At 48.6% G+C, this 24,466-nt stretch overlaps 1 protein-coding gene across 9 annotated transcripts in view; it reads right to left on the bottom strand.

Moving 5' to 3' along the window:
• SPTAN1 (spectrin alpha, non-erythrocytic 1) overlaps nt 1-24,466 on the bottom strand; it is a 457,019-nt gene that overhangs the window by 355,920 nt on the left and 76,633 nt on the right. For all 9 annotated transcript variants that reach the window (XM_029611329.1, XM_029611328.1, XM_029611326.1 and 6 more), the window contains 4 exons: nt 23,227-23,373; nt 22,335-22,468; nt 14,814-14,958; nt 7,755-7,909 (listed from right to left, as the gene is read on the bottom strand). In XM_029611329.1, coding sequence (XP_029467189.1) covers nt 7,755-7,909; nt 14,814-14,958; nt 22,335-22,468; nt 23,227-23,373 — 581 coding nt within the window. The remainder of the gene's footprint in view (nt 1-7,754; nt 7,910-14,813; nt 14,959-22,334; nt 22,469-23,226; nt 23,374-24,466) is intronic.

Raw genomic sequence — 24,466 nt, 5'->3', positions numbered from 1 at the left:
ACCCAAAGGCTGACTAGCCCAGATCAGGAGACCGCAGGGTGAACTGATCCATCTACTGGAGACAGACAAATACTGAAGGGCTGCAGGGTGGGCTCTGTCCTGATATAGGATTATCCTTTCAGTTTTGATCTGTCTCCATCTGCTGGACAGGAGGCTCAACTGATCCGGGTACATACAGGGAACAAGCAAATAAGATTAGAAGTGAGGTAAACGCAGTTTGCGAAGCCATATCGCACAGTTTTAATGCCGGAAATAACTACACCTTTTTCATATGCGTTAAGCTGTGCAATATAGCTATATCACATTTTGCGATTTTTCACAAGAAGCGTTTTGAATATTTTAGGGAAGAGTGAGAGAGAGAGAGAGAGAGAGAGAGAGACTAGCTATAAGGCCCTTATAGTGGTTAGGTATGTATACCTCTGAGACCCACCTACTTACTCGAGGTGAGGTGACAGACCATCAAGCTAGGTTGAGAGAACATTGAACAAATCTCATCTTTGTTTGAGTTTCCTCACTCCGAAGGACATCAAATCTTCACAAGAGTGCACTGTTCTGTTCGTATGTCTCACTCTGCATGTCAAAGTGGCCCCTAACCCCTACACTACTACCTAAACCTCACCTCGCGTAACTAGGTGGGCCTCATATAGGGGTATAAAAACCTAAGAACTCTAAGGGCCTTATAGCTAGGCTCTCTCTCATGGTAGGAATTGCAACAATTGTGGCACTTACTGCAAAGTGCGAAAAAGTTATTGCACTCTGCGGTAATACCTATGCGAAGTGCTAAGATAGCGCACTTTGCGATTAGTGGTAATTTATTTGTTATTATACCAGATTTCAACAAGTCACCAGAACAAATGCCTGAAAAAACACTCAACTGCTTCAAGATGTGAAATGAAATCACTATCTGTACTGCAGTCAGACTTCTATCAAGAAGTAAAAAGGAACCAATTTTTCTCTTTTCCAGCTCTGCTGGATTCATTCATTTGTCCAAAGCTCTGGACTCATTTTGTGAAAACATCTTTAAAGGAATTGCCTAGTAGTGAACCAAAATTCCAAAAATCTATTTTGGAGTACTTCAGGAAAGAACTAATTAAGGCCAGGATTCATCAAACTATCGCATACAATAGGAAGAGGGGCATGTTTTATGGTAAAGGAAAATTAGTTCTTACCTGATAATTTTCGTTCCTGTAGTACCACGGATCAGTCCAGACACCTGGGTTGTGACTCTGCACCAGCAGGTGGAGACAGAGTAAAACTTGTCGGGCTCCCTACATATAGTAAGGTGCCACTCACAGCCCCTCAGTCGCACGTAATGTCAAAGCCAGATAAGAGCCAAAAACTAGCTAACTAGAAAAAAACCCCAAAGATGAGGCCAATTCACAACAGCCCCTTGAGCTGGAACCGAAAACCTTCAGAACTATGAACACATCGTGCAAAAAAACTGCCAACTACAATGGCCAAAGAACCAACCGAGCAGACTCTCTCTCTTTCTAGCATAACTACCAAAAACACAGACGGGCGGGAGCCTGGACTGATCCGTGGTACTACAGGAACAAAAATTATCAGGTAAGAACTAATTTTCCTTTCCCTGTACGTACCCGGATCAGTCCAGACACCTGGGATGTACCAGAGCCAATTTACCCAGGGTGGGAAGCAGAGAGTCCCGCTCGGAGAACACTCGCCCCAAAACCCTGAGCCTCAGCCGCCTGGACATCAAGCCGGTAATGTCTCGTGAAAGTGTGCAACGATTTCCACGTTGCCGCTCTACAGATCTCCTGGGTGGACACACTAGAAACCTCGGCCCAAGACGTGGCCTGTGCACGAGTCGAATGGGCACGAAGCTCCTTGGGTGCCAACTTGCCCTGCAGAAGATACGCCGAACCAATCGCTTCCTTTAGCCAACGCGCAATCGTGGCCCGGGAAGCCGCCGACCCTCTACGAGCCCCCAACCAGAGAACAAACAAGTGATCGGAAACCCGGAAGGGATTCGTAACCTCTAGATAACGAATCAGAATCCTACGGACATCGAGTTTCCTCAGTTCCCTCGAACCCCTGGCCTGAGGGTCCACGGACGAAAACCCGGGAAGATCGACTGACTGATTCAAGTGAAAAGACGACACCACTTTGGGTAAAAAGGAGGGGACAGTCCGCAGGGAGACCCCTGTCTCTGTAAAACACAAAAATGGTTCTCTACAAGATAGAGCTTGTAGCTCCGAGACCCGACGAGCGGACGTAATAGCGACCAAAAACACTGTTTTCAGTGTTAAATCCTTCAACGTCGCTCGCTTGACCGGTTCAAAAGGCGACCCACAAAGAGCCGAAAGCACGCAGTTTAAATTCCAGGAGGGACACGGATTCCGGACCGGTGGGCGGAGATGCTTTGCCCCCCGCGGAAACTGCGTCACATCTGGATGGCCCGCCAAGGACACACCCCGGACCTTTCCTCGAAGGCAGCCCAGGGCAGCCACCTGTACCCTCAGAGTACTCCAGGACAGCCCCTTCGAGAGACCCTCTTGAAGAAAAGAGAGAATCTCCGGCACCTCCGGCCGAATGGGGTTAACCTCGTGAGAACTACACCAGTCCTCAAAAACCGTCCAGACCCTCATATAGGTCAAAGACGTAGACTGCTTTCTAGCCCTCAACAAGGTGGTAATCACTGCCTCGGAGTACCCTTTGGACTTCAGGCGCACCCTTTCAAAAGCCAAGCCGCGAGACAGAAGTGATCCGCGTCCTCCAAACAAACGGGTCCCTGACGAAGAATGGTCGCGTCTCCCCGAAAACGGAGCGGAGACTCCACCGCTAACCGTAGCAGATCCGCGAACCACGGACGCCGGGGCCACTCCGGCGCCACCAATATTATCGCCGCCGGATGTAACTCGATCCGTTGGAGTACCTTGCCTATCAGAGGCCACGGGGGAAACACGTAGATCAGCACATCCGTGGGCCAAGGAAGCACTAGTGCATCGACCCCTTCCGCGCCCCGCTCCCTTCGAAGGCTGAAGAACCTCGGAGCCTTTGCGTTTTGCGCGGTGGCCATCAGATCCAGACGTGGCTGACCCCACCTGGCACAGAGAAGACGATATGCAACCTCCGGTAGCTCCCACTCCCCTGGATCCAGCCGGTGCCGGCTGAGGAAGTCCGCTTGTGCGTTGTCGACGCCGGCGATGTGGGACGCCGCAATGCTGCTGAGGTGCCGTTCCGCCCAGCACATCAACTGAGACGCTTCCTCCGCCACTTGCTGACTCCTTGTCCTGCCTTGACGGTTGATATAGGCTACCGTGGTGGCGTTGTCCGACAGGACTCGTACCGCCTGACCCCGTATCCACGGCAGATAAGCTCGTAACGCCAGCGCCACCGCCTTGGTTTCCAACCGATTGATGGACCACTGCGATTGCTGGGCTGACCACAGGCCCTGCACCGAGCGCCCCCCACAGACCGCTCCCCAACCCGAGAGATTGGCATCCGTCGTGACCACCGTCCAAGTGGGCAGGATCAGAGACACTCCGCACGTCAGATGGTTGGGTCAGAGCCACCACTGCAGGCTGGCCCTGGCGCGGTCCGATGAGAGGCAGCAGGGCGCAGGAACTACTCCGAGACCGGCCTCCAGCGGGAAAGTAACGCTGATTGTAACGGTCGCAGATGAGCAAACGCCCAGGGTACCAAGGCGAGAGTCGACGCCATGGAACCCAAGACCATCAGGTAATCGCGGACCAAAGGGCATCGTAGGGCTAGCAAGCGCCTCACCTGTCCCTGGAGCTTGAGGACCCTGTCCGGAGTCAGGGATACCGTGGCCTCCTTGGTGTCGAACAATGCCCCCAGATATTCCAACCTCTGGGTGGGCTGAAGGTGACTCTTGGCTAGATTGACTACCCAACCAAGCGACCACAAGAGCTGCAGAACCCTGGCAACCGCTTGCCGACACTCCATCTCGGATTTGGCCCGAATGAGCCAATCGTCCAGGTAAGGGTGAACGAAGAGCCCTTCCCGTCGGAGCTGAGCAGCCACCACCACCATAACCTTGGTGAAGGTGCGTGGAGCCGTAGCTAGACCGAAGGGAAGAGCCCTGAACTGGAAATGCTCGCCCAGGATGCAAAATCGCAAGTACCGATGATAGGCTGGCTGAATCCCTATGTGGAGATACGCCTCCATCAAATCCAGGGACGCTAGGAACTCGCCCGGGCGAACCGCAGCCACTAACGAGCGAATCGTTTCCATTTTGAACCGGGGAACACGAAGGCACCGGTTGACTCCTTTTAGGTCGAGGATCGGACGATACGCGCCGTCCTTCTTTGGGACCACGAAATAAATGGAGTACCTTCCCATGCCCCATTGCGTCGGCGGAACAGTAGTGATGGCGCCCAGAGCCTCCAGACGCTGGAGGGTTGCCCGTACGGCGGCCCTTTTGGCTACGGCCTTGCAGGGGGAGACGAGAAACTTGTCCCAGGGAAGACGAGCAAATTCTAACGCGTAACCGTGTCTTATCACGTCTAACACCCACTGGTCCGAAGTGATTTTGGTCCATTCCTCAGTAGAACCGCTCGAGGCGCACTCCTACCAGTGGAACGGCCTCCCGAGCCCCCGCCGAGAAACGAACCAATCGCGTATCATTGGGCCGACTTGGCCCCGGATCCCGCCGAGGATCCCCCTGACCTGTTGAATCTCTTCCCCCGAAAGGACTGAGACCAGGTGGAAGATCTGACAGCGCCTCCTCGGAAGGATTGACCCGCCCCAGCTGACCTCTGCGGCCTCTGGCGACGGTTGTTTCGAAAACGGTTCCGTGTAGAAAAATTGGGCCTAGGTCGTGGCCTATCCTCCGGAAGCTTAAAAGCCTTGTTCTCACTCAGGAACTGCATGATATCATCCAGCTGCTTCCCAAACAGCAACTTCCCCTTAAATGGCAAGGCGCCGAGATGAGCCTTAGAAGTACCATCCGCTGCCCAGTTTCGGAGCCAAAGAAGACGGCGCGCTGAAACCGCAGACACCATAGCCCTGGCCGAGGTGTGCAGTAAATCGTGCATGGCATCAGCGCTGTAAGCGATCACCGCCTCCAGAAGATCCGCCTGAGCAGCCTCCCCTTCTGAAAGACCCGCATTTGCTTGTAAGGTCTGGGCCCAGCGGAGCCCAGCCCGCAACGCAAAATTGCTGCAAATGGCCGCCCTGACTCCCAGGGCTGACACCTCGAAAACCTTCTTGAGCTGTACCTCCAGCTTTCGATCCTGGACATCCCGCAGCGCCGTAGCACCTGTGACGGGAATAGTTGACCTCTTGGTGACCGCCGACACAGCGGCATCCACTCGAGGGAGCCGCAGTAGCTCCAAAGCATCCTCCGGCAGAGGATATAGCTTATCCATGGCCTTACTTACCTTGAGGCCCAGCTCCGGGGTGTCCCATTCTCGGAAAAGAATGTCGGACGCAGAAAAATGAAAGGGGAATGCCACCGTAGGGCCCGCGAGCCCCAGAAGCACCGGATCCATCTTAGGGCCCTGGCGGGTTTCCACCGGTGGAGCCTCCACTCCAATTTCGTCGAGGATCGCTGGGATGAGAGGGGAAAGCTCCTCCCTCTTAAAGAGGCGGACGACCTTGGGGTTGTCACCATCCCCCGTCAGCACGCCCTTGCCCGCGCCCGGCTGCGCTGGACCCTGATCATCGGGCCCCTCAGGCCCTCCAGGCGCCTCCGAGACTGACCGTTCCTCCTCCGAGGAAGTGGACTCCGAATCCGCGTCCTGTGGCGCGCCTCGCGCCGGACGCTTGTCCTTCGGGGGCACCGATATGTCCCTAGGGCGGGCCGACCTCTTCCGGGAGCGAGAACGTCCATCGTCAACTCCTGGCACCTTCCCGTGCCTGCGTCGCTCCCTTTGATACTTCGCCAGCTTCTTTAACAAAAAATTAAAATCCTCCGAAAAAGACTCCTCCGAGTCAGAGTGCCCCTCCTCCGAGCCCCAATCAGCCGTATCGGGGGTACCCCGAGGCGCCCCGGCCGAGGCCCGAGGCTGGGAGAGAGAGGAGGAGGCTGGGCGCCATGATCCATGGCTCTTCTAGTCGCCTCGTGGACCGTCGACAAAATGGCCGCCGTTCCCGCACTAAGCGGGAACGGATCCGGCCCTCCCTCCTGAACTGCAACCACGCGCGGCGGCGAACGGGACGCCCGGGTCCGACCCCCCCGATCGCCCCCGGACGGTCCCTCGCCTCCGGCGAGGCAGGCAGAGCACATCCCGTCCCGCGATACTCGCGTGCGAGCGGAGCCGCACGCGCGGCAGGCAGACCCCACGGGCATCTCGGCCGAAAATTAAAACTAACAATAATAAGAAAAACCGCCGCCGCAATCGGAACAACAAACACCCGGAACGCAGAGACTCACCGCGCAGGAGAGAGAGAGCCGGCGCAGAAAAATAAAGAAACTTTTTTTTTTTTTTTACATTATCCGCTGTCCACGGTACTGAAGGCTTCCGGGCTCCACCGGGGGTGAGTGAACCGGGCTCCCCGGTGTCACCCCCTAACGCTGCTGCCAGAGGGGCCGGGTCCTCGACCCCAGCAGCGGCCTCTACCAGGGGAGGATGATCCCCTCAGGATCTGGCAACTCCCCTGGGAGACACCTCGAACGGGAGCTTCTGGAAAAAAATTTCTTCAACTTTTTTTTTTTTTTTTGAAAAATAAGAAAGGAATCCGCTATCCTCTTTTTCTGTTTTTCTTTTTTTTTTTTCTATCTATCCCTGACTAGCTAACTCCTACCCCAGGGATCCCAGAGACTGTGGGTGGACCTGCCCCATCTGCTGGAGACAGAGAAAGACTGAGGGGCTGTGGGTGGCACCTTACTATATGTAGGGAGCCCGACAAGTTTTACTCTGTCTCCACCTGCTGGTGCGGAGTCACAACCCAGGTGTCTGGACTGATCCGGGTACGTACAGGGAATAGCCAATTATCATTCACTCTAGAGCATCTCCACCCCCAGTGCTGGATGACGTTGCCCCTGATGTGCGACTAACTTTCCTGCTTTTCATTGGAGAACTATTGCTGCCTCAGAAATGAAATAATTTAAAAAGTGAAGACAATCAACCAAATTATTTTTTTTTTTTAAACAGAGTATAACAATCACTCAAGACAGAATTAATGAGGGTAGTCAAAATGGTCCATCTACTCTGCCCAGTAATGCTCAGGGATGTAATTGGCGCTTTATATGGGTTATTCCAATGCATTCTTCGAAGTACAAAACAGTCCTATGTCTGTTGTTATGGGGTGAACTGCCACTCCATGCAAGTTATCCAAATGACCTAAAAACATAATCCTAAAAGAAAGCAATATAATCAGAGCCAAGAAGGGATCGTTAAGCCTTGCAGTTTCTTCTTGCTCCTTTGTGCTTCCTCTTCAATATGAACTAACTATGGGACTATGATATTGTAAGTCTTAATTTGCAAACACCCAAGGCTTTGTTCTATTCCACCTCTCCAAATTCTAGCCCAGTCATTGCAGTGACTTGTCCTTGGCCACATTTCCTTCTGGAACTGGTACATGTGTACCAAATCTGGCCAGTATGCACTATTGAATGATGGCTGGGACTATTCTCCCTTCCTCACAATCCCAGGAACTATGAAAACTGCCTCCACAATATTTCCAGCTCTGGCCAACCTAAGCAGCAGAAATCAGGCTCGAAAACAACCTTAATCTCCACACATACTAGCACACAGCACTACCCTTGACTGAAAGAATGAGACTAATATAGCTTCTGTAAGTGCTTCGTTGTATGCTTCTCCCCTCACCGATAAGAGTCATTTAGGCGAGTGTGGCGCTCTGCTGCCAGACTGCGAATCTGCTCCCAGTTAGTGATCAGCTCTTCCCGCTTCACTTGGATCTGAGAGGCACCGAGAGGGTGCGACTGCTGCAGGCGGTCAGATTCTGTGCACAGTGCTGTCACCTGTGAATATCATAATTATATTTAATTATGTTATTTTTGTATTTTCTTTATTGAATGTATTTATCAAAGGAAAAATTACCTGCTAATTTTCTTTCCTTGAGTTCTACCCAGACCAGTCCAGACAGGTGTTTTTTTTCTCCCCTACCAGCAAATGGAGACAGAACAAAAGCTTCACTGTGTAGTTAGTACGTAATCTGTGTCACCTGATGCCTGCCAGTAAAACTAACAAAGCTAAACCAACTCCCCTAGAAGCAAAGGGAAGGAAATAAACATTGAAGAATCCAAAAAACAAATCTGCCACCCCTCCACTGAGGAGTTGGTAAGGCCAGATTTAAACAAAGTATACCATATATACTTACAGAATGAGCAGTCAGCAGGGTGGGTATCTGGACCTGTTTGGTAGTACTCAAGGAACTAAAACTGGCACATAAGAACCAATTTTTCCTTCCTTATTGTCCAACAGACCAGTTCAGACAGAAGGGATGTATCCAAGCCACTCTAAACTGGAGGGAAACCTGCAAGATCTGCTCGCAATACGCCTGCTCCAAAAACCCACAGCATCTGAAGCAAGGATGTTCAAATCGGTAATGCTTAGCACAAGTGAGTAAAGAGGCTGCTCTACAAACATCTCGTGGTAAAATCAACACACTCAGCCCATGAAGCTGCTTGCCCTCTCGTGGAATGAGCCTTAAGGCCCTGCAGGACTGTGCAAATATACGCTGATGCAATTACCCCCTTAATCCATCTGGCCATAGAGTACTTAGATGCCTTTTCTTACCTGTTGCGACCAGTGATCGCAAAAAGACGGTCTGACCTTCAAAAATTATTTGTGACCTTCAGGTATTCCTACGCACCTCCAGAAAATACATCTCCTGAGACTGAGTGGCAAAATCTGAATTTTCTTTCCAAAAATGCAGATAACTCCACTGATTAATCCACATAAAAAGGAGATACCCCCTTGGGTAAGAAGGGGAGATCCAACCAAATAGAGACACCCCCCCCCCCCCAATCCTTTGAGAACTAAAGGAAAGGATCACCACAAGACAAGGTTTGAAGTTCAGAAATGCTCCTCGCTTAAACAGACAGCTACTAAAAGCACCTTCTTCAAAATAAGGTCTTTCAGAGACTATTCATAGGTTCAAAAGGAGGCTTGCACAAGGCTTTCAAGACCAAATGAAGGTCCCCCGGCAGAACCAACCTCCTAATCTGCATTCACAAGTGTTTCATTTCTCTCAAAAAACAAAGCATACCTGGATGAGAAGTTAACAAAGAATTATGTACCTTATCCCATCACAGGACAATGCTGCTGTTTATATCATAAGAGAATTTTAGAGCTAACTCCTGCAGATTGCTAAAACTTGAAACGGTGACAATCCTGACTCGACACCAGGTCTCCAGATCTCAACATATCCCAAGGAGGTCGAAGGCTTTCTGGCCTGAAGCAAGGTGAAAATAACCTCTTCAGATTAGCCCTTACTCCTGAATCTTCTCCTCTCAAGAGCCAAGCCAGAAGTCAAAAAACAATCTGCATCATCCATGAAAATTGGACCTTCACGCAGGAGAATGGGAAAGTGACTGAACTGTAAAGCCCCTCTGCCCTGAGACTAATCAGAGTAGATATGTAAAACTAAAATGGCAAAGTAACTTCACCGGATAACACTTATCTGGCTAAGTTACAAGGATATTCAGTAGCACAGCTAGGACGCTGAATATCTGTGCACAGAACACTACTTAGTCAGATAAGTATTATCTGGCTATCTAGACTTGCTCAATAGCAGGTCTAGACTTACCCGGTTATCTTATCCTGCTAAGTATCAATATCACTATTCAGCCAGATAAGTTATCTGGCTAAGTAGTACCACCCGATCTGCCCACTGCTCGCCCACTTTTTTTTTCCTCTGGCTAGAAGATAGCCGATAAGTGTTATCCAATCTGGAATCTCCAACTATACGTCTTTGGACAAACTGCTGTGGAAGAACCACCAAGAAAGAGTCAATCTACCTCCTGTGGGAAGGATAACCTGAGCTCATAATCTTGTGACTGGGGATTCCAATGAGAAAGAAAAGCACTAAGTTATTGGCTGCCCAAGAAACCAGATCCAACATGGATGCCATGGACCCTAATACCTACAGATAATCCCAGATCCTGGGAAGTGGTATCCGCAGTAAGCGTCAAACTTGACACCAAAGTTTCAGGCTTCTTTCCGCTGTAAAGGAAAAAACCCCTTCCCCATATTAGTCTCAAACCAAGCATCTAGGTATTCCTGATTCTGCAATGGCTCCAGCTTGTTTTTGGCAAAAGTGATCACCCAACCTAGGCTTTGCAATAGGAAAGCCACCCTGCACAGATTGATGGTACTCTACCTCCATCAACAATTGTCCAACCAAAGATGCATGATCATCCCTTCTCTGCAGAGCTGTCACCACAACCACCATTACCTTGGAAAACATGCAAGGAATGGTTGCCAAAACAAAAAGGACAGTACCTGAAACTGAAAATGCTTCCCAGGACCTCAAATCTGAGATATCATTGATGATCTCTCTAAATAGTAATGTATAGATAAGCCTCTAAAAGTTCCAATGATGCCAGAAATTCTCCTGTTCTTGCTGCTGCAAACATCCATGCGGATGCAAAGTATCTTAAGGATGCAGTCACCTTCTTTAGATCAAAAAAAGGGGGCAAAATCTGCCATCCTTTTTGGGTACCATAAAATAAATAAGACCTCGATTCAGGGGCAAGATGGCGTCCTAAACGAAGCCATGAGTGAGAGTTGCTCTTAGTTTCTTTCTTCGGACTGTTTTCTTCTAAAAATTATGTCGCCCAAATGAAAAGGTAAAATGAGGGGTTTTCCCTCTATTTCAACCCAGCTTACCTAACAGCCTCTAATTATCACCTTCATGGCTCCCGGAGCTGCAAATGTCGGTGGGGTTTTCCCCCGCTGCGATTTCGACTAGAGAGCAGCCATTTTCACCTGGGGCGGAGGTTTCCCTTAGCCCACCCCACCGAGTGCCGGCAGTTAGGAGTGTGTTGGCCCCAGACGCCCTGCAGACATTGCTGCCTGATGATGTCAGCGACTTGGAGCTGTGGGAGGGAGAGCTATCAGCATCTGCACAGCCGGAGAGAGGAAGAGATTCGTCGATGGAGGTTTCTGTGATTTCAGCTGGATTTCTTATGTTGCCTTCCTCTGACTGTGTCCCCACTACATCAGGTAAGCATATGGTACCTCCTATCAAACCTGCATTTCTCTCTTTGGACACTGTGGGAATTAACAGGTGGGCTCTCAGTTGCAGTAAAATGGATTTACTTACTGCCTCCTTGAACTCTAAAATCAAAGCTCAGGAGGACTCTCTCCATACTTTGAAGTCCTCTGTAGCCAAAATGGAAAAAGATATCCAACAAATTCAAAGTTTTACTGTGGCTACAGTTAAAGATAGAGCAGCTTTATCCAGGAGGCTTGAATTACTGGAAAACTGGAATCGACGTTTGAACCTTAGATTGATTAATTTTCCTAGGATTATGGGAGAACTCCCATTAATTACCATTAAGAGATACCTTCAGGAAGTACTTCTTATACCAGAGATAGAGATTCCTTCGATTAATAAAGCGTATTTTCTACCTGTTACTTCAGCGGAAAGATGCCTACCAAAGGATCCTGGAGGACTTTCTTTGGATATGCAAAATTTAACTCCTTTTTTGGAATCCTCGGGTATTGAGATTATTGATCGATCCACTTTACTTGTCTCACTCATAGTTGAACAGGACATTAATTTACTAATGTCCTGCTATTTTCATCATTTAAACTCCCCTTTTTATGGTTCTAATGTGCAAATGTTTCCTAATATTTCTAAAATCACACAAGAAAGGCGAAAGGGTTTCTTGATAACGAGACAAGAAACTATTTCCCTAGGGGCTACTTTCCTATTAAGATACCCTTGTAAATGTATTGTTAAGAAAGATAGTGATTGCTATATTTTTTTCTCCCCGGAGCAGCTGAGAGCCTTTCTTGATTCATTTTCTACCTAGCTTTTCTAAATCCATAAAGTTCCAATATTTTTGAATGTTCAGACAGCTCTGTATATTTAGGATCATGCTTTTTCCTTGTTTCATTTCCTTGTTTCATTTCCTTGTACTCCTAATATACAGCCCCTTTTTGGTAGGTTGATTTATGAACCATGTAATAAGCCAAAGATATGTATCTTTTCTTTTTTTTTTAGTTTCTTAATGCTGTTTCACATTGTCTTGTATGCATTACCTAGTATATTAATACTTTGTATTTGTAAATTTTTTTTTATTTTTTTTTTTTAATTTATAAAAGACCTCTTTCCTCTTCTGGAACTGGCAACAGTGCAGCTAAAGGGCAATGATCCAGCATGAATTTCACTGCCTCCCTTCTCTCCCCCCAGGAGGCACTGGACTAGAAAAATCTAATACATAGTCTTCTCTAATTATGAAAAGGACCCACTGATCCATTGTAATATAGGTACATACCTTTGAAAAAAGGTATAACCATTCTCCAATGAGCACGATCGAAGAATGGATCTTCTGAACTTCATTAAAACCCTTGAGCCCTCCAGAAGTGGATCCCGCACATTCTTGAGAATTTCTGCAGACACCACGAGAGGGATGAGATTTAGCCGCTTACCGACACTGTGAAAATGAATTCTTCCCTGGACAATAGTGCCTGATTTCCTGAAACTTCTGTTTCTCTTAGGCTTATCCTCAGGAAACTTATGAGACTTAGATTCACCTAAGTGCTTGACCAACTTCTCCAAATCCTCTCCAAAGAGCAATTTTCCTCTGAAAGGGAAGTTACCAGCTGAGGCTTGGACCATGCATCCACCAACAGCCGAAACTGCCAACACCATATTTCTGGCTGCTATTCGCAGAAAATCATACAGTGCATTAACAATAAAGGCTAAGCCAGCTTCTAGGTTCTCCGCCTCCTTTTCTGAGAGCATTTCTTTTGAGTTCACCACTGGGACCTGCTGCACCCAGTGCATACGTGCCTGTGCCAGGACACTGCTACCAACAGCTACCCTGAGAATTAAAGCCATGACTTCAGTCTTTTGACCCTGAGAATTTTTGAGGGATCCATGGCCTTCAACTGGAATAGTGGTTTTCTTAATGACTGCGGATACTAAATCATCCGCACTGGGCACCTTCAATAGCCCACTGCTTCTTCCAGACAGGGATATAGCGCCTCCATGGATTTCTCAACCTTCAAACCAGCCTCCAACATATCCCACTCCGCAAAAACCAAGGTTTAGTCTTCTGTTGAAAAGAAAGGTCTTAGTGAGTCCGCTACGCCCCTCCAAAATGGAATAGTTTCCTTCCTGCTCTGACTCCTGCATTTCCTTAATTCCCAGCTTTGCTCAAGCTTGGGCAATCATAGCCACCAACTCATTCAGATTACTTATTGGATCACCCCCAAGCAAATGGAATTTCTTGTCCAGATCCCTATCCCCCAGAACTCCTTGCTCTGAAGCCTCTGACTCCATTTCCACATTAGAAATTAAATCCAGTTTCTCCTTCATGGGATGGGAGGAGTTCACTGAAAACCCAGGAACAGTCATCTTACAGTACCTGAGTTCTTTTTAATTAAAAAAGTTTTGTGCATGAAAAGCACAAGTTCGCGGAAAAAATTGGTTCTTCAACCTCCTCCTCCACAAAACCTGGTCCATAGAGGACCTCTCTTGAATCTAAATTCTGAGGGGTAACTCTCCCAGCCACAGGAGAGAGATATGGAGGATCAGAATAGGCCTCCCCCGAAGCTGCCTGCACCACGGGAGAGCAAACAATGGCCATCACTCCAACTCTACTAGTCTCCAATAGAATATTGTGCATACCCCAAAAGCTGCTTCTTCCCAGCAGCCTTTTCACCTCTGGAGCTGAAAGACTCCTGAAGAGCCCTCCCCACCATCCACACAAGCTCTGCAGAAACCCAAGGGTAAGATCTTCCCCTGATGATCCCCACATAATACAGTACTTCCCACACTCCATGGCTAACCTGTTTTAAGGAATCTCCTTCCCCCTGCAGCGAGAAACTGTCCCAAGTCGCCTGCACCACAGACTAGACAGCAGCAAAACTTTTGCAGGCCTCTCCCACAATACACCGTGCCAATTTACAGTATTCCTTTTCTTTCTCTCTTTTTTTTAAGTACTTCTTAAAGGGACAAAAAAATCCCCAGAACTAAAAATACAAAAATTAAACTCATGTCAGTGAAGGCTTCTATGAAAAGGCCAGCTAAGGATCTTTTCCAGGGAGGGATAAGAGGACAAGGAATGAGGAAGCCAGCACCACTGGCCACCAAACCCTCTTACCAAATAGGCATGAGATTATCAAGGGCCACCAACCCCCTGCTCAACCCCATTCAACAAGAAGGATGGTCAGAAGACCTAACACCCCTGAGAGTAGTCATCCTTTCTTCACCAAACCATCCAATTGCAGGATGGATGCCCCTATCATCTGCTGGAGGCAGAAAATACCAGCAAACTGCAGATGGCACAGTAGCTTAAGTACTAACAGTACAGTGAAGCTTTTGTTTTCTGTCTCCATCTGTTGGTAGGGGAAAAAACCCCATCTGTCTGGACTGGTCTGATGGACAGTAAGGAATGTATTTTTATGAATGTATTTTTCAGATTGTTGTAAGCCACTTAGGGCAATACTTATGGAATAAGGCAGGATATAAAATGTACTAACACACAGAACATAACAAAAGTATCACTCTATACCCAAACAAACAGACTGTTGCTCTAAACAGACATGATGTACCATAGTAACATAGCAGATGACAGCAGACACACCAATTGACCCATCCAGTCTGCCAAGTTATTCCTCTCCACACTAAGGATATATCCCAGCTGTAGAAAGATATCACTCCTTATCCAAGCAATCTCACATTACCTTATCCTCCAGCGCAGCAAGGTCCCTCTCCAGCCCCTCATGCTTACGCAGCAAAGCCTGGACACTGGCCAAGTCTCTGCCAAAATCATCAGAAGCCATCAACTGCTCCTTCTCTTTAATCCAGCTGATTGTCTCATCCACATCTCTTAAAAAAATAAACCCATATGTTTTAGCATATTTTTCCAATACTGTAGACTAGCATTCTCTTCTCAGCGGCTGCTGTGTTACTTGAGACAAAATGAAAATCTTTGTGCCTGTTAATATTTATTTTACACTGAGATCTTTTTGTTTCCCTAGTTAAGACCTAGTTTCTTTTGCAATCCTTGAACTGACAAGCAAGTGATAGACTAACTCCTGCTGTGCTCTGCAGTTTGTGGCAGCTAGGACCGAACAGGTTAACTTGATATGTACCCAAAAGTGAGGCACAGAATGTATGCTTCCCCAGTTTCCACAACTTGCATTTCTGGTCAGAAAATCAGGTGCCTTGGGCTTTCAGTGGTTGTACAGTACCCGCCTCAAAATAACTCAGCCCAGAATTATCAGAACTTTCCAATCCTGGCTGGGAGTGCAGAAGAACCAGATCTACACCTAAGCCTTGTCCTACCTCTAACACATCCTTGTGAGGACTGCCTATCTTGAACCTCCTCAGATACTTGCTAAGTATAGTGAAACTCTTCTGGTTACATTAACTGTATGAATCCTTGTTAATTTACCTGTTGCTGTTTGCAAATTACATCTTTATGTTCACGGTTCTTGCTATTTGTTCGACTATATATAAATATTTTAAATAAAAAGTTTATCAACATTACTAGGCTGTTTACAATTTAACATTCATAAATCAAACCAGAAGTACAAAACATGAGACTAATATTCAACAGTTAATTTAAAAAATAAAAACAGGAATAAACAAACATTAAAAACAGATTAAAAACCAGGTATTATAGCACTATGAAATAAAATAAAAGGAGCTTGGGCTGAAGCTGGGCCTAGTAATGGAGAAATTACCTGATAATTTCGTTTTCCTAGCGTGTAGCAGATGGTCTCAGGACCAGTGGGTATAGTGTACTCCTGATAGCAGTTGGAGACGGATCAGATTTCAATCTGACGTCAGCCCTAGCACATATACCCCTGCAGGAAGTGCAGCTCTTCAGTATTCTCCTCGAAAAGCATTGTGGATATATGTATGACTGAATAATTTGTATAACTTGATTAAACTTTACAACTTGGATAACTTAATTAATTTGAACTGGTTGAATTGGCTATAGCTGGAAACCGCCAGTGCCCTCAACCGAGAAACGCCAGCACCCAGTAGGGTGGGTGTCCTAGATGAAGGAAAGCATGGCTTACCCATGAATCACTCACTCCCGAGGATGTCCCCCGAGAATTCCATGAGTAACGGCAGCCGTGGGTGGGATGCTGAGTCCATCTGTCTACACTAAGGAAAACGAAATTATCAGGTAAGAAATTTCTCCATTTCCTAGTGTGTAGCAGATGGACTCAGGACCAATGGAATGTATAAAAGTTACTCCCGAACCGGGTGGGAGGCTGCCCGTGACCCACTTAGTACTGCCCTTGCGAATGCCATGTCCTTCCGAGCCTGAATATCAGGGCAGTAAAACCTAGAGAAGGTGTGGATGGAGGACCATGTCGCCGCCCTGCAGATCTCGGCGGGCAACAGCATCTTGGTTTCCGCCCAAGACACTGCCTGGGCTCTAGTAGAATGGGCCTTGACTTGTAGGGGCGGTGGTTTGCCCACCTTGATGACTTCTTTGATCCAGCGGGCTATGGTTGCTTGCGAGGCCGCTTCCCCTTGCTTCTTCCTGCTGTGAAGGACGAATAGATGGTCCATCTTTCGTATGGATTCCGACCTTTCCAGGTATCGGACTAGGAGTCTGCCGACGTTGAGATGGCGTAGACTTCGGGCCTCTTCCGAATTCTTATGTTCATCTGGCGATGGTAGTGAGATGGTTTGGTTGAGATGGAAGTGAGACACCACTTTGGGAAGGAACAACAGAACTGTGCGTAACTGGATGGTTCCCGGGGTGAGTGAGGAACGGCTCCCGGCAGGACAGTGCTTGTAGCTCGGATATACATACGACAGGCTGAACAGACTGCCAGCAGGAAGGCTGTCTTCAATGTTAATAGTCGGAGAGACAGGCCGCGGAGAGGTCTGAAGGAGGTTCCTGCTAGGAAATCTAGGACCAGGTTGAGGTTCCAAAGAGGCACCGGCCACTTTAGGGGTGGGTCGGATGTGCTTGACTCCCTTCAGGAAGCGGGAGACATCCGGGTGAGAGGCTATGCTGCTGCTCTCGCTCTTGGTTCCGTAGCATGACAATGCGGCCACCTGTACCTTGATGGAGTTGAGGGACAATCCCTTCTGTAGGCCATTCTGTAGGAATTCCAAGATCGCAGGAATTTTGACTGAGCGTGGAACGATGTCACGGTCCTTGCACCAGGCTTCAAATACTCTCCAAATCCTTATGTATGTTAGGGATGTGGAGAACTTGCGTGCTCGGAGTAGGGTGTCAGTTACTGCCCCCGAGTATCTTCTCCTCATTAGGAGAGTCCTCTCAATGGCCAGACCGTAAGAGAGAATCAAGCTGGATCCTCGTGGAGGATCGGTCCCTGTTGGAGCAGGTCTCCTTGTGGAGGAAGCAGCAGGGTTTCCCCGCCAGCAGTCTTCACATGTCTGTGTACCACAGTCTTCTTGGCCAGTCCGGGGCCACTAGAAGTACTGGTCCCCTGTGGTGTTCGATCTTGTGGATGATCGTGCCCAGTAGGGGCCATGGCGGGAAGGCATATAACAGAGTCTCCATGGCCAAGTCTGTACCAGGGTGCAAATTCCCTGGGACTGGGGTTCCCGCCTGCGGCTGAAGAAACTGGGTACCTGGACGTTGGACCGGTTTGCCAGGAGGTCCATGGTTGGTGTTCCCCAACGGTTTACTATCAATTGGAACGCTGTGGTTGACAGTTTCCATTCTCCTGGACCTAGACTTTCTCTGCTGAGGTAGTCCGCTGCGACATTGTCCTTCCTGGCAATGTGGATGGCCGATATCACTTGAAGATTCAACTTCGCCCATGCCATTAGGAGGTCTATTTCCCAAGACACCTGTTGGCTTCTGGTTCCTCCCTGACGGTTGATGTAGGCCACTGTTGTGGCGTTGTCTTACATTACTCTGACTGCTTTGCCTCGGAGTCTGTGACCGAACCTTAGGCAGGCTAGTCTGACTGCCCGGGCTTCTAGGCGATTGATGTTCCATCCCGACTCTTCTTCGTTCCAATGCCCTTGGGCGGTTAGCTCCTGGCAGTGTGCTCCCATCCTCGTAGGCTGGCATCCGTGGTGAGTAGGATCCAGGTTGGGGAGGATAGTCTCATTCCCTGGCTCAGATGGGCTTCTTGTAGCCACCATCATAGTTGGGTCCGAACTCTGTCCGGGAGCTGAAGCCGTATGATGTAATTCTGGGACAGTGGATTCCATCGTGATAGTAGTGACCGTTGTAGGGGTCTCATGTGAGCTCGTGCCCATGGGACTACTTCCAGTGTGGATGCCATGAGGCCGAGAACTCGTAGGTAATCCCATGCTGTGAGGTGAAGTTCGCTCAACAGGGTTCGTAACTGGGTCAATCAGTTTTCATCTCCTTGTCGGTGTCAGAATGACCTTGTCTTGTTTGGTGTCGAACCGGACTCCCAAGTATTCTAGAGAAAGCTGCAGGCAGCTCTTGTTTGTGTTGACCACCCACCTGACGCTCTCCAGTAGAGTTTTGACTCTGTTGGTTGCCTGGTGGCTTGCCCCTGGGGATTTCGCTCTGATCAGCCAATCGTCTAGATAAGGGTATATGCGGATTCCTTCCTTCCTCCCTCAGTGTTGCTGCCACCACCACTATGATCTTGGTGAACGTCTGGGGTGCAGTGGCTAACCTGAAAGGTAGTGCCCAGAACTGGTAGTGATGGTCCAGGATCGAGAAGCGTAGAAAGCGCTGATGCTCTTGATGGATCAGAATGTGTAGGTAGGCTTCCGACAGGTCCAGGGAAGTAAGAAACTCTCCTGGTTGTATCGCCCTTATTATCGAGCGTAGGGTTTCCATGCGGAAGCGAGGAATCTTCAGGTGACGGTTAACTGCCTTGAGGTCCAGGAAAGGTCTGAACGTTCCTTCCTTCTTGGGAACGATAAAATAGATGGAATAATGGCTGGTATTTATTTGTTGTGAAGGCACTGGTGTTATAGCCTCTAAGGCTAGTAATCTGGTTAGTGTAGCTTCCACTGCCATTCTCTTGGAAGGGTCGTGGCAGGGTGATTCCACAAACTTATCCGGAGGGAGGTGGTGGAAATCCAGGTAATATCCCTCTTGAATGATGGATAGGACCCACTTGTCTGATGTTATATCTCGACCCATCTTTGGTAGAATAGGGCCAATCTGCCCCCTATGGCTTCTTCCTTTGGATGGATCGGCTGATTTTCATTGAGGGGTGTGGCTGGGGCCTGGGCCCGAGCTGGCTCCCCTTTTATTGTGCTTGTTCCGAAAGGGCTGGCTCCGGCCTGCAGGGCGGGCCGCTTGATATGAACTTCTATATGGGTTGAAGCGCTGTGATCCTCTGCCCCTGGAGGTCAGGGGGAAGGATCGCTGGTTTCTCCTATTCCTGTCCTCCGGTAGCCGCAGCAGTGGGGACTCGCCCCATTTGTTGGCTAGTTTCTCTAGTTCGCTCCCGATCAGGAGTGTTCCCTTGAAAGGCATCCTTGTGAGTCTCATTTTGGAGGATGCGTCGGCTGACCAGTTTCGGAGCCAGATTTGTCTTCTGGCTGCCACAGCGGATGAGACTCCTCTAGCTGCTGTGCGTACCAGGTCCAAAGCGGCGTCCGCAAGGAATGATACCGCTGGTTCCAGGGCTTCTCCAGGGGTGTTGTTCCTGGTCTGTGCTAAGTAGACACGTGTCACCACCGCACAGCAGGCCGAGATCTGTAAAGACATAGTGGAGACGTCAAAGGACTGTTTGAGGATAGATTCCAGATGTCTGTCTTGAGCATCCTTGAGCGCTGCTCCTCCCTCCACCGGGATAGCAGTGCACTTCAAGACCGCGCAGACCATGGCTTCCACTTTCGGACATGCCAGGAGATCTTTGGCGGCTGGGTCCAGAGGGTACATAGCTGCCAGAGCCCTGCCCCCTTTGAACGTAGTTTCTGGGGCCTCCCATTCCAGGTCAATTAGTTGCTTGACGGCTTGCAGTAGTGGAAAATGGCGGGAGATCTGACGGAGTCCCTCCAATAGTGGGTTCGTCTTAGGTTCCCCCGAGGCACTAGTGCCCAGGATGGCAAGTTCTTTTAGGCTGTTTGTGACCAAGTCTGGAAGCTCGTCCTTGGTGAAGAAGCGTCTCATGGCTCAATGGGGTTCTGTCCCCGGAGGGAGTTCCCCTTCTTCCAGGGGTTCTGACTCCTCATCTGAGATGTCAATGTCCCCGAAGGTGTTGCTTCTGGGCGGTGGGATCACTTCCCTGGGCAAAGAGGGTCCCGGCCTGTTGAGGTCTTCTGGTGGAGCCTGAGGCTGCATTATAGGAGGCCCCGATTGCATGTGGATGAAGGTATGGAGGCCTTTGAAGTATTCCACCCAGGAGATAGATACTGGGTCTAGACTAGAAGGCACAGTATCCCTGGGGAGCCCCGTTTGAGGGGGGTCCCACTGCGTAATGCTAGGTCCGGCGTACTGCTCGAGAGGCTGGGGTCCGGTACCGGATGGGGAGGGCCATGAGCTGGGTCTCTCAGGGCCTCTTCGCACTGTATACACAGGGCCGTGGCCTCCTCATGCTGTGCAGCTCTAATATGGCATGCTGGGCAGAGGCCCTGAGCTTTGAGCTTATTTTCCAGCGGTGCCATGGCTTGTGCGCGTATCACACAGCTGTGCGCTCCGGTGTGCGAAGCTGCGCGCATAGGATTGTGCGTGCGTGTAGGAAGATGTGCGCACAGGTCACAATTATGCGCCCAGCACAGTAAGCGAGTGGTTAGGCACGTCGCTTGTGCGCTCGGCACTAGCCGTGCGCACGGCTCGTCCTTGTGCGCACGGATCGAGACGGCGGACAGGATGGACCGAGCCAAAATGGTAACAGCAACCACGCGGACAATATGGGGACCACCTCGGAGGGTCTCCTCGTGGGAGGGCCCTCTGATCTGACTGGGGTCTAGCCCTGCTAGGGCCGATCAACCCAGTGGCACTGGTCCCGGCTGGCGACCTGTGCGACTCCTTGAGCTTCGGAGACCGGAGACTTTTAAATAGATTTCTACCTTACCTTGTCTCGGCGCTTCCCGGTTTTGTTCCGGGCGGTCTCCAGCTGCGGTGGGAGAGGGAAAATACATTCACCGCCATGCTCGAGGCTGCACCCGCTGCCTCTCAGCCTCACCCGATTTCGGGGGCTAGGTTCCCGCCGAGGACAGCCACCAGACCGAGGTTTACCTCTGAGGGATCGCAGAAATCACCTCGGGAAATCTAGACTGGGGAGGGACCCAACAGGTGTCACCGCATGAGAGCGGGATCGTCCGTAGAGGTAAGATTTTCTTCTTAATTTGGTTTTCTTTGGTAAGATTGCTCTAACTCTGTGCTAGCGTGCATAGAGGCCCTAACTGCTATGGAGACGGAAAATACTGAAGAGCTGCACTTCCTGCAGGGGTATATGTACTAGGGCTGACGTCAGATTGAAATCTGATCCGTCGCCAACTGCTATCAGGAGTACACTATACCCATTGGTCTTGAGTCCATCTGCTACACGCTAGGAAATAGATTATGAAAAAAACTTGAGCCCTAGGCTAGATCACTTCTCACATTATACAGGTACAGACTCATTCTATTTTGTTAAAGTGAATGCTTGCTTAAAGAAAAGTAATTTTAATCACTTTCTGAACCTGAGTAAGGAGCTTTCATTCTTCAGTTCCAGCAGTAAAGTGTTCCAAAGAGAAGGGCCCTGAACATAAAACAAGCGATCATATGACTCTTCAAGCCTAACCTGAGCAGCTTCTATGTCCTGTGACTGATCCCAGTATTTCTTTGTATTTGGTCTAAGTGTGTTTCTAGGAACTGTGCAACCCTTGAGTTGTATGGGGTCTCAATGTGCCTAGAAACTCCAGGAAATAGCTTGGGCAGGGTGGAAAACTTGCCCAGAGGCAAGCAAAACCCAACTGGTGGGTGGGAGGCTGCCAGTGTAGGGACACACAGACAATGTTTGGGTAGTGTTCAGCAATACCCTCTGTCCATGAAATTAGCCCTAATTGGATGCTAGGGGTAGCGCTAAGGTGTCACATGACACTTGCACAATCCATCCTGCCACAAGGAGCTGGCACTGATTATATGTAACTATACGGTGCTGCATATATCCAGTAACACTATAGAAATGAGAAATAGAAGAACCAGTGCCTCTAAAGTGCTATATGCTCATACAATAACAGCATCACTACGTACCTCTAGCTGAAATCACTGTTTTAGAACAGCAGAATGAATCGTACAGCAGGCAGAGGGTGAAAATGAGATTAGGAGCCTGTACCTGTTAAAGCGCTGAACTTCAGCTGAACCAAATAGCTTGCCCTGTCGCTGGAAGGCCAATCCCTTCAGACGCTGCCAGCTGGTATTCACCTCATCCTGCTTCACTTTTATCAGCTCCACTTCTGGGTGCTCCTCCTGCAGAGGGACACGTGGTATTTTACTGCAAGAACACAGATGTGCCTGGGGGATACAGACCTAGAGCATGCTCAAATATCAGCAAGACATTACTTTCATCCCCAGAAGTGGGTCAATGCGCACCCCCCCCCCCACCCTCTGCCAAAAGAGTAGGTGGGTAGATACAGTGTATGTAGGGGGGGAAGGGGCACTGGTCAAGTGTCAATGCTCACTTCCCCCACCAACAGGGAGGTAAGTAGATACAGGCGAGTGTGCAGCAGGGTGGGGAGGAGGGTAGGGAAGGGGCGCCAGATAGAGATCAATGCTCTAACCCCCCTCCCAATCGCTCAACACTAACTCCCAGAGGGAAGAGAGATAACAGATTGTGTTGGGGGAGGGAGTGGAGAAGGGGGGCAGGTCAGATGTCAGTGCTTCCCTTCCACCTCCCAAATCGCTTAAGCCACCTCCCTCTACCCCTGTGGACAGAGGTAGATACAGATGTGGCAAAGAGTGCCAGTCAGATGTATCAATGCTCCCTTATCCATTTCAATCTCTCATCCTCTAAATCTCCGAGAGAGGACTATAGGCTGTGTGGCAAGGGGGATGTCAGCTGGAGGGATCAATGCTCCCAGCATATTTTAATGGGGCTGCAACTCCAGATTTACATAAAAATTAACACACCTAAATTAAATTTTAGCCCAGAAACTGAAGCCTGTATATAGAATTGGGGAAATATGACCAATTATCATTTGATATTATGTCCCAATATCCACTCTTACCTGCACCAGTTTGCCAGCAAATTGATTGACTTCATTTACTCGCTCTTCATGGGCTGCCAAGTCAGTCTGAAACTCCTCAAACTTCTTCTGCAAAACCTCCACATGCTCAAGGTCCTGGCCAAGCTCTTCTGATGTCACTATTGCTTCCTGCAGGATTTAGAGAGATGTCCGTTAGCTAGCACAAGTCATGCAGCCCTATACCTCAGGTGCTTACATAGATCTCATCTTTTTCCAACTTCAACAGAAACATTTCAGTTTACATCCATATAAACAATCAAGATGCACTCCCTTGTGCTGGAGTCATTTCATGAAGTTACCAAGGATCATTGTAGGTGTACAGAACAGCTTAGGAATTTTACACTATTTTAAGACAGTACTAAGCTATATTAAATTTGATCATTCGTTATGATTTGAGGCGCTGCTTCTTAAAAGTTCAAAGAGGTCAGGAAGAGCATTTCCTGCCATACATGAATGTCCCATTATGTATAGCAAAATGGCATAAATTACACTGCCCCACTACTGGATGTTAGTTTATTTGGATGTTATATATGGATGTTATATGTTATATATGGATGTTATATGGATATATATGTTATATGGATATATATGTTATATATGGATGTTATATGGATGTTAGTTTATTTAATACCTATTAAGAATGTCAATGTAAAGCCTGTTGCTAAGTTATTGTTTAATGTAAACCGCGGTGATGTATTTCCTTACGTACTGCGGTATATAAAAACCCTTAAATAAATAAATAAATAAAATACTGCAACTATACTCAATGAGTACCAAAAGGTCAAGTCTAACTCCAAAGGAGGTCTAGAACCGGCAGCAGATTTCAAACTTTAGTGCTCTTCCATGCAAACTTATCTGCTAATAGGCAGCTGTCAAAGAGTTACTCTTTCCTTCTAAGTCTGGCAGAGTTTGGTTTCTGCACAGAGGAAATGTTTCTTTATTCCTGCATCCAACTAAGCATGCAGTGCCAGTTCCCTCAGCCATGGAAGCCTCCTCCTTAGCCTAAGCATTGATGTCTAAGGAGTTTATAAAATTTACATCAAACTTTCTGTATGGGACATAGGTCAGACCCTAGATCCACTCCTGAAATTCTTTCTTCCTTAGAAATAGCCAAAGGAAAAAAGACTCAGGAAAGAAGCCACCATTGCATCATCACCTTGGAAAAAGGTCTTGGAGTCGTGACCAACCCAAAAGAGGAGCCCAGCTCCAATCACTGCAAGAC

Source organism: Rhinatrema bivittatum, chromosome 8, assembly GCF_901001135.1.
Source record: "Rhinatrema bivittatum chromosome 8, aRhiBiv1.1, whole genome shotgun sequence".
In the NCBI taxonomy this organism is placed as follows: domain Eukaryota; kingdom Metazoa; phylum Chordata; class Amphibia; order Gymnophiona; family Rhinatrematidae; genus Rhinatrema; species Rhinatrema bivittatum.
The sequence above is the reverse complement of the archived record's forward strand: the minus strand, read 5'-3'. Positions and strand labels throughout refer to the sequence as shown.